Source organism: Cyprinodon tularosa, unplaced genomic scaffold (assembly GCF_016077235.1).
Source record: "Cyprinodon tularosa strain WSP-4 unplaced genomic scaffold, ASM1607723v1 ctg753, whole genome shotgun sequence".
NCBI lineage: Eukaryota > Metazoa > Chordata > Actinopteri > Cyprinodontiformes > Cyprinodontidae > Cyprinodon > Cyprinodon tularosa.
Genome location: NW_024039511.1, coordinates 113794 through 124696, shown reverse-complemented (window position 1 = coordinate 124696; position 10903 = coordinate 113794). Strand labels below are relative to the sequence as shown.

At 38.5% G+C, this 10903-nt stretch overlaps 1 protein-coding gene across 1 annotated transcript in view; it reads right to left on the bottom strand.

Annotated features, from left to right (window-relative positions):
* Nucleotides 1-6958: 6958 nt before the first annotated feature.
* The window catches only part of LOC119773260 (zinc finger protein GLIS2-like), a 60539-nt gene continuing 56594 nt past the window's right edge, over nt 6959-10903 (bottom strand). The window contains exon 7 of the mRNA XM_038270181.1: nt 6959-9112. Within this exon, the coding sequence (XP_038126109.1) occupies nt 8433-9112 (680 nt within the window). The 3' untranslated portion in view covers nt 6959-8432. The remainder of the gene's footprint in view (nt 9113-10903) is intronic.

Genomic DNA, 10903 nt, shown 5'->3' with positions numbered 1-10903 from the left:
GATAATTTCAGTTAAAAAAAATTCCACCGATTATACATAGGCTAACACTGCATTGATGCATACTTTTTTTTTTTTTTAGCAAGCTAAGGCTTATTGCAGGGGCAGTGCTAGCGATTTAAATGCCTTAAGCCCTTAGGGTGCCCTTCTTGTTCATATGCAGTGGCCCCCTAATGCGGGCATGCTGCACCTACTAAACTTCTTAGGATATTGTTTTGTGGCAAACTACATTATTTTCTACTCCAGGTAGGCCTATCAATTAATTCGATTATTAAATAGTGAGTGATCTAATGAAAGTTAATTCATGATTTCAGATGGAGAGACTTTTCAGCCTCCCTTCACATTCAAAACCCTCACACACCAACACACCTGATCCATGCTACCTTTTCTTTTTCCCAGACTCGATTATAAGACCAATTAATTATGTTTATTTCTATTCTTTATCTAGTTTTACAATGTTTATTTATGTTCCTAGTTTTACAATGTTTGATCAAATCCAGTCCTGTTGATTCCCAGCGTAATAAAACCCAGAAAAAGTCCTTCGTGTCACTAAAAGATCTTCTCAACCACGATTTGATGTATAGTGATTCCAAATATTCACAGAAGTTATATTTCTACTGTCTTCATTCACGTTATTTGGTAAATTAAAGAAACTTCCTCTTCCATCTTTGAAAGGATTCTTGATTTACAGCGTCTAGTGGGTGAAACAAGGTTTGTTTACCTTGGAGTCTGATCTCATACTCTGTTTAATTCCCCCAAAGATTAAAGCTCCATGCTACCATCATCGTATTGACAGATGTTAGCAGAGGAATCACCAAGCGTCTGCTGAAGCACCTGTGACTTCAATCATAGGTCGATTCAGCAATGTAGAAATTGAAGATTTTAAGTTTGTGTTTAAAACAAACAATAGGGTAAAATTCAGGACGGCTTTGTCACTATTAAAGCGTACTTACAGGTGCTGGTCATAAAATTAGAATATCATGAAAAAGTAGATTGATTTCAGTAATTCCATTTAAAAAGTGAAACTTGTATATTATATTCATACATTACATACAAACTCATATATTTCAGATGTTTATTTTGTTTAATTTTGATGATTACAAATGACAACAAATGAAAATCTCAAATTCATCATATCAGAAAATTAGAATATTACTGAAGACCAATAAAAACAAAGGATTTATAGAAATGTTGGCCAACTGAAAAGTATGAACATGAAAAGTATGAGCATGTACAGCACTCAGTATTTAGTTGGGCCTCCTTTGGCCTGTATTACTGCAGCAATGCGGCGTGGCATGGAGTCGATCAGTCTGTGGCACTGCTCAGGTGTTATGATAGCCCAGGTTGCTCTAATAGTGGCTTTTAGCTCTTCTGAATTGTTGGGTCTGGTGTATTGCATCTTCTTCTTCACAATACCCCATAGATTTTCTATGGGGTTAAGGTCAGGAGAGTTTGCTGGCCAATTAAGAACAGGGATACCATGGTCCTTCAACCAGGTACTGGTAGCTTTGGCACTGTGTGCAGGTGCCAAGTCCTGTTGGAAAATGAAATCTGCATCTCCAAAAAGTTGGTCAGCTGCAGGAAGCATGAAGTGCTCTAAAACTTCCTGGTATGTGGCTGCGTTGACCCTGGACCTCAGAAAACACAATGGACCAACACCAGCAGATGACATGGCACCCCAAACCATCACTGACTGTGGAAACTTTACACTGGACTTCAAGCAACGTGGATGAAGTGCCTCTCTTCTTTTCCTCCAGACTCTGGGACCTTGATTTCCAAAGGAAATGCAAAATTTACTTTCATCAGAGAACATGACTTTGGACCACTCACCAGCAGTCCAGTCCTGTTTCTCTTTAGCCCAGGCAAGACGCTTCTGACGCTGTCTGTGGTTCAAGAGTGGCTTGACACAAGGAATGCGACAGCAGAAACCCATGTCTTTCATACGTCTGTGTGTGGTGGTTCTTGAAGCACTCACTCCAGCTGCAGTCCACTCTTTGTGAATCTCCCCCACATTTTTGAATGGGTTTTGTTTCACAATCCTCTCCAGGGTGCGGTTATCTCTCTTGCTTGTACACTTTTTTCGACCACATCTTTTCCTTCCCTTCGCCTCTCTATTAATGTGCTTGGACACTGAGCTCTGTGAACAGCCAGCCTCTTTAGCGATGACCTTTTGTGTCTTGCCCTCCTTGTGCAAGGTGTCGATGGTCGTCTTTTGGACAACTGTCAAGTCAGCAGTCTTCCCCATGATTGTGTAGCCTATAGAACTAGACTGAAAGACCATTTAAAGGCTTTTGCAGGTGGTTTGAGTTAATTAGCTGATTAGAGTGTGGCACCAGGGGCCATCAATTTTGAACCTTTTCACAATATTCTAATTTTCTGATATGATGAATTTGAGATTTTCATTTGTTGTCATTTGTAATCATCAAAATTAAACAAAATAAACATCTGAAATATATGAGTTTGTATGTAATGTATGAATATAATATACAAGTTTCACTTTTTAAATGGAATTACTGAAATCAATCTACTTTTTCATGATATTCTAATTTTATGACCAGCACCTGTATACTTTTTTTATGGTCATGTGGCCAGAATGACTGATATACTTTTAATGGGTTTAAACAGCTAGTTTTCAATCTTTGCAGCCTTTCCATGCCCCTGACAAACAACTGCACAATATATACAGTTCACAAAAACTGACTTGACATTCTAACTGACAGTGGTTGGTTTAAAATGGTATAGTGACGTTATGTTACTCCACAGTAGCTTATTCCAGTTGTATACAAAGTTTTGCTTTTTATTTTTGTCTTTTACACTTTGTTTCTGCTCAATTTGGTATTTAAAGAAACCTCATCATCACTTAGTAAGATAGGTGATGCGGACGTATATTTGGAGGCAGAGAAGCAGTTGGGGAGGGGGGAGGTCATGTTGCTGCAGTCTTCAGTCTGAACATCAGATGTCACTGAAAATTACACACTGTAGCTTTAATGTGGGGCTCATTAACAATGCAATTATCAAGCATAGAATTTTATTGCATTCAATCTGCATTCATTGAAACCAGAAGGTATAAGCCTGTGTAAAGTGTCTTACCTTGATTATGTGTCCCTGTTTGGTTTGGTAGCTACTGGAGTAGTATTTTTCCTTGTTGTTCTGATCGGAGGCTCTGGGGAGGATTCATTAGAACCACTTCAAGCTGTTGCTTTTCCACTACGCATTGCAGAACGGTTAGGTTCTATTATTTGGCTGCATGCGTATATTTAATATTTTGAGCTAAAGCCTGGCTGAGTGGTGGTGCAGTTTGTAATACTGTTGCCTTGCTCCAAGGAGGTCCCATGTTTAACACCCAGCCTGGGGTCCTTTTATATGAAGTTTGCATTTCCATTTTCTCCAGGAACTCAGATTTCAGTGCAGAACTGTCACTGTTTGGTTCGTTGGAGTCTATAAATTGCTCTTAGGTGTGTGTTTGAGTATGGTTGTATGTCTTTCTTTTACCCTGCAAAGGACTTGCAACCTGTCCAGGGTGTACCCTGCCTGGAGATAAGCAGCAGTTCCTAATGGACAGGCATTGGAAGATGGATGGATACTGAGTTAAACCCTCTGCTTATATAAAATAAGCACAGAGGTAGGGCTCAGAAGAAATTTAAAGAAATGTTTTAATCCCTATGAAAACACAAAAAGGAGATACACCCACAAACCAACTTTAAATTGCGTCTGGTTAAAAATCTTCCCCCATTTGATACATGCTTTCCCAGGCTTGGAAAACACAAGATAAAAAGATCCTTCACAACTATGACTAAATTTAATATCATTTGTGGGTTTTTTTCATAATACAAAGATAAGACTGAAGAAAAAAGAGAGCCTGACTTTACAAGGTGTTCCAGTTCAGTGAATGACTGATAGTCAGCATAATCTCCAAAGAACAGTAAAATAACTAATATTTACTTTAGCTGGTTGGAAAGAACTCAACAGGTGTATCATACAATGCTAATCCACCACCTACTACAGCATTTGCTTTCGTGTTCAACCTTTATAGAGAGAAAGGTTAAAGTTTTAGGGAGAATTTATATGCATTCTATATATCTATGGATGCCCTGCGATGGACTGGCGACGTGTCCAGGGTGTACCCCACCTCTCGCCCATAGTCAGCTGAAGATAGGCACCAGCACCCCTCACGACCAGCTGGGATGAATCGTGACAGAAAATGGATGGATGGATTTCTATGGATGCTGGAATAATAATTGTTATTAATTCAGTTCAAATCATTTCATTTTATTTATATAATGTTAATTTATAACAAGTCATCTCAAAGCACTTTATATACCAAACAAGTCATCTCAAAGCACTTTATATACCACATGAAATTTCTCTCTTTTAACAAGGTAAAATGCAATACATTTGAAAAAAATATATATATATATTTCTAGGCACTTTTGTTGTTCCAGCACTATTTCCAGTATTATTCCTTTGGTAATGGAATAACTTATTAATTTAATTAATTAGCTTTACAATCTTATTGGTGTTGATACAGTGCTATGATGTGAAGGAAGACTGTTTGCTAAATGGGTCTCTCTATATGGCCCATAGGAAAGGGTGAGTCCAGCATCGTTGTTTGCCCTGAGGACATCCATTTCCCAGGATGGACCACAGCCCATGAAAAATGTTTGCTCACTGAAAACCGGGGCCTCCGAAGTTTGAGTAAACTTGTTATAGACATTTTATTATTATTGTTGCTATTGCTTTAGTTGTTTCTGTTGATTTTTTTTTTTAGCAGAAAACAAACTACATATCAATTGACTAGTTTACTTGATTTGGAATGGATCAGTTTTTCTCAATAAATCATGTTGGCCATGTTCTATTTCCTGTCCCAGAGTGTATTTTAATGTTTTTGATATTTAACTTCAGACATTGTCATTACAAGATATCTTTGTCAGAATAAATCTCTTTTGAACCGTCATCTCTCACTTATGTACACTGTGGGGCTTTGAGATCCAAAAACAGTGTGACTCTTAGTGTCACCGAATATGAAATGCTCCTGTTGCAGGTGGGGCAGTGGTGCTTGATGCTGTAGGTGTGGATATGGAAACGCATTTTGTACCTACAGTACAAACATAAACTGCGCTTCATTACAACAAGGCTAATGGTTTAGGTGTGTGCAACTTGTCACACTCTGCAAACATATTAAACTTAAAGTATTAGTCTTGAGCAGGATATGACCTTTGTGCTTTTATTAAGATTAGACTCCCACATGCCTTTTTGTGTGGAGTTTTCTTTTCAAAAACTGTGAAAGTTGATACTCAGTCCACACCCATCCCATCCTTAACAGGACATCCTGATCTGCTGAGCCTTGATTTAAAACCTCTTGTTAAAGGAGAAAAGCAGAGAGAGAACAGAAAAAAATTTATTTGAAAAAAAAAAAGTCCAAAACTTGGAACTGAATCATTCCTGAATTTCTACCAGCCACTTTACCCATGTCACCAATTCTGGTGTTATTGATCAGGGACAGATTAGCATAAAAATGAAAAAAAAAAAAAAATTAAGACTTTAATCTAAAAAAGGTAATCAATACAGAAAGAACATTAGTATTACTTTTTCTTTCAGAAAAATTACACTCAATAAACAGAACATTATTAAGGATAAGCCCCCTATTACTATCGTGCCAAACAAACTCCTCTACAGCAGGCCTGTGATGATACTCTACATATTTAAAGGTAAAGTGTGTAAAAATAACAGGGATTTACTGACAGAAATATAATATATTATCCATTTGCTTTTATTTATTATCACCTATGAATTGAATATCTCAAATGTATTCTGAGCGTTAGATGCCGCTGAAAATTACACAATGTAGCTTCAATGAAATGTCAGGTTAACTGTCTGGTAAGACGGACACCAGTTCACTATAATATCAAATATTTAGTAGTGGAGAGACAAAGACACTGAAATATCCTTGGTGTGATGTTCCCACTAAATGCCAAGCGGAAATGAGCAGTTTTTAACCCGCGTCGCCTGCCGAGTTGTTTGACTCGCGTCAACGTGGGTTAGAGAGCAATTCCCACTGCTACTAAAAGAAGATCTTTTGTGGTGGGAAAAGGGGTATGTGATTTAATTTCTGTGTCAAATATTTACGTTAAATAATAGAAACAAATATTTCTGTGGGAATAGATTTACTGTAGGTTTATACAGATTATTAAGACTTAGGAGAAGCAGTTTATTAAACTACTTTTATTCAAAATTTATTGAAATGCAATATAAAACTAGCAGAACACACTTTTATTTTGAAATACAAAATGGACCTGTGAGGTATTTTGTTTACTTCAGGCAGGAGCCTGTTAGGTTTATCATTTATACATCATGTGCTTTGTTATTTTGTTAGTCAGATTAGACAGAGTAGAAGGCCCTCCTTCACATTGTGGACGTCACTGTGTGTACGGAGGTCATCTAATCAGGACAGCCTTCGTGTCTTTAAGAATACACAGGATATATATAAGCATAAAAGCAAGCTGCATGAAGTTCAAGACAAGGATGGCGTGTCAGTTTCTGATACGGCCAGCTAAACATCAACATGATGCAAAACTTAGACTCTTGAGCTATAAGAAGCAGGTGATGACCTTGTTCGAGGCTCAATCTTTGCCGGACGCTCGTTGACGTGATTTTTGAGCCCACAGCTGTACCAGCTCCAAGCATTTTTCTCTGTCCTGTAACGACCTGATCCAGCTTGAGTTAAGAGTAGTAAATGACTTGCTCCCAGGAAAAGAACCGGTGAGGAGGCCCCTGGGGCGCAACAGCCTTTTTTCCAAGGGGACAAATCCTCCACATTTTAACAGCCTAAAATAAACAAATCCCCCCTAAAATAATCTTTCAAGTACTCTTAAATAAATTTACACTTGAAATTCAACTAGCAAAAAAATAAATAAAAAACAAAGCAAGACTTAACAAAAATACATCGATGTGGGAGAAAGTAAAATTTTGATTTACTTTATTTTTTTATTGACATTTAATAGCATCCAAGTCAGATCAACAGCATGTTGATGTCAATGCAAAGTACAACGATCCGCCCCGATGTCCAAATAACATCTGCTGTCACTTTGAAAAAGTACACTTCAACACTTGTACACATGAGTAAATAATTCTGTTTCTATAATTCAGATGTAAGGCACTTTTGATATACTGATGTAAATTATGTGCAAACAGAATAAATGAGTGCAGATACTGGCCATCTGTGACCATTGTCAAAAACGTCTTTAAGAAATGTCTCTTTCATCTTTCCTGCATATTTTGCAATGTAAAGGTTTTAAACCGTGCCTTAAATTATTCACAATATTTAAAAAAATAACAAAGTAGTAAAATTCACTCATTTTATATCGCAAAGAACAAGTAAATATCTGTGCTAATGTTAGCAGTACAATTTGCGCACACTGGCAGTGTATACTGGTTTAAATAGAGCAACACCAAGATTCCCAACATGCAATAACACACAACTATGTAGATGGATTTCCGTATGGTTTTGGATTGTGCATTAAACACTTAGAGATTCAGATGGCTACTATTATTCAGCATCTTAGTATCTGCCTATATCCATATTGGCATTTAAATGAAGCAGATGTGCACCTACACACACCTTTGTCTCTCTTGATAGCTAACCAGTCCCTTAAAGATGCTTGGCTGATCCTGCCTGGATCATTGTCTTTGAATGCAGCAACGAAGAAGCTTTTAAAAGAATCCCTAAATACAAGAGTAGGCCAAAGCCTCACAATCAGTTGGGTAAAGTTACTTTCTTTTTCTGTGATCTAAAAAAAACATCACAATGTCATCTGTATAATGATGCAGTTTTTGTCCCACCATCATGCATTATAGGTAGAAAAATGTGTCGGTTCAGTTCAGAGCTATAATATAATGTAAGCAATAGAGCAGCTGATACCCACAGAAACAATACTATTCAGCCAGTCAAGCTTCTACATAATAAAATTACAAGTTATATCTGTAATAAGACCTTTCTTATTGTGCAGAGGGCTAATTAGTGTTCCTGTAGAGAGCTGAGAGGATCTCTCAGGGGACCTTGTTACACACTCACGTTACTGTACAAAACAAAATCCAGACGCCTTATTAACATGGCTAAGGGTTTTGTAGGTCGTGGAAAAATTTGGTATGAAATTAACTCTGTGACTATACTGATGTGCCATATCGTTTCTGAAAAATCTTATACTTATAATGTGGAGTATTCTGTTATTAAAAAATATGTCACACATTCACCTTAAAATAATTTCTGAATCTGTTGATTAAATCAATCAGGTAATTGATGCTCATTTATAGCACTAAAGACTTGCAGATTTGAAATAAACAATCAAGCTTTGCTAGGATGTGACTTGGTTATTTTCTGATAAGCTTCTCCAGTGATGTGAGTGAACACTAACTACTACTGGCATTGACTGCACTTCCTAACTAACAGCTGTAGGTTTAAGGAAAAAAGTGTTTGAAGGAACAACCACCCAAGACAATGGATCCCTCTTTGTGGATCCCACTCCTACAGACAAGTTAAGAGCCTCTCCTTCTTTTTTTCCCTCGTTCTCATTGTCCCCCTCTGGCACCTTTCCATTAACCTGGCCCAGGCCTCCCAGAGCTCCCAGCCCCAGCATGGATGCAGCTGAGAGTCTCAGGTGTAACAGCGCCGAGTCTGAAAGGCCAAGCGGTCCAATACCACATCGTCCTCCTCCACTCATAGAGAAGATTGGGGCTCGATGATGATCTAAAGCCCCTGAGTGGCAGAGAGTGGATAGGGGCAAGGATGATCCGAGACCCCCAAGGAGAGCCGGCCCTGGAAGGAAGACATGCCCCCCACCTACAGATGGCAAGTCAGCGGTGCTCTGGTGCTCGGAAAACCCCAGCTCCATTCCCGCCCGCAGCTTTGTGGAAGGGCTCGACTCCTGGGCCACAAAGTGCCCGTGGGCCTTGATGTGCTTTCGTAGGGAGCTGGGATCGGTGTAGCGTTTCATACAGCCCACCATCTTGCAGTAGTAAGGCTTGTCCACATAATGGGTGCGGGTGTGCTTGAAGCGGTCACTAGAGTTTGAGTAGCGTTTGTTGCACCCTTCATATGGGCATACGTAGGGCTTCTCGCCTAAAAATAAAAAGAGAAACAATTAAGGTAATGAGGGGAAAGGATTAAACTAGCCAGATGGTAAATGACCCGTATAATTTTACGCAACAAAAGAGGGACAGTGATCAAGAACTATAAAACAAATATTGGGCATTTTCCATAGGAAACATTTTTTAAAACACAAAATAAACCCAGAACTAATAATTAAACAATATTATCACAAATACTAATCTAAAACAAGTGCAGTGTGCTTCTGTATTCAGCCACCATTACTGTCACAATCCTAATTAAAATCCAAAGACCAAACAAGCAGGGTTGGCTTATAAAGAATATAAGCTTTGAAAAATCTCACAAATCACTGTTTATTCTATCATCCTAAAATGGCAAAATAAAGACTCAAATTCAAACCCCCTATGGTAGGTCTGTCTGGCTAAACAGACAGATCTCAGTGGAGCAAACCCATTTTACCTCTGGAAGAGCTGCAAAAGGTTACAGCTACGGTGGTTAATGTGTCAACAGAACAACTAACGAGAGTATCTCTACAAACCAAGTCATAAAAATCTCTGTTTAACCGTTACTGCAAACAATCAGCAGCACAGCTGTTATAGCCCTGCCTCTAGATCAGGGGGGGATTTACCATTAGGCAATACTAGGCAGCTGCCTAGGGCCCCAAGTTCCTGGGGGCCCCATAAAACTCTGTTTCCATGTATGGTTAATACAACTATTCCTTATTTGTGCACATTAATTATGTTTTTGATAAAAAATCCTTTGGCTAAAATGTCATCAGAACGCTGATAATATTAAGTGTGTCTCAGCCCCCCCTTTCAGTGTCCACCATATTGGATCAGTCCATTTGCTGCACATGTTCAGAAAGGTCCAAACAGACAGCAGCAAACCATTTGAAAACAAACGATGCAAAGAGCAGTGTTGCCAACTTAGCGCTTTAGTCGCTATATTTAGCCACTTTTCAGACCCCTCTAGCACTTTGATTTTTAAAAAGCTCCTAGCGCCAAATCTGGCAACTTTTTTCTGCTACTGGAGACTTTGGAGACAACATCTAAAAGCAGCGAACTCTGCTTTCCAGAGCAAGTAGATTGGTAACCCCGCCTCCTGCTCTCCTCTATCTTGTCTGCTGTCATGATTCATGCAGCTATTATTTCATCCAAATGAAAAATGGAGAACAGATAAGAAGATCATGGCTTGTCTACAGTGAAAAGAAGGACTGGGTTATTTACTTTGGCCTTTTTGGAAACACAGGAAGGAGCAATCAGCTAAGTGACCTTAGTGCTTGGAAAAAAATCTTTCATTCCTTTAGAGACAGCATGAAAAGTCAGCTGAGTACAAAACATAGAGAGGAAAACAAGAAGAAAAGGGACAAGAAGAGAGGGACAAAACCTAGAACAGATAATGGATGTCTATTCTATTAACATTTCTCTATCTGTAGAATGGGGCTGTTTTATGTGTTGTCTTCTCCATTCAGAGGGGCCCTGCCTGTCTTTGCCTAGGGCCCTTAATTACCCTAAATCCGCCCCTGCTCTAGATGTTGTCTTGTTTTTGTTTAACCTCTTTTTTAGAAGGTGTGTCTCCCTGCTAGATGTTACTGATTGATCTTGCCTTGGTTTAGTTTAAAGAGTTTCAACTGCAGATTAATTCAAACCTTTTTGTTTTTTACATGAACTTAATATGTTTTGAGAATAAAAATGAATATCAGACAGACACCAATGATACATCATTCTTTAAAAAGGTGTCTTATTTTCTGTTAGTGTAGAGAGTCAGGTTAAAGTGTTGTCTTTTTTTGTTTGTCATCCTGAA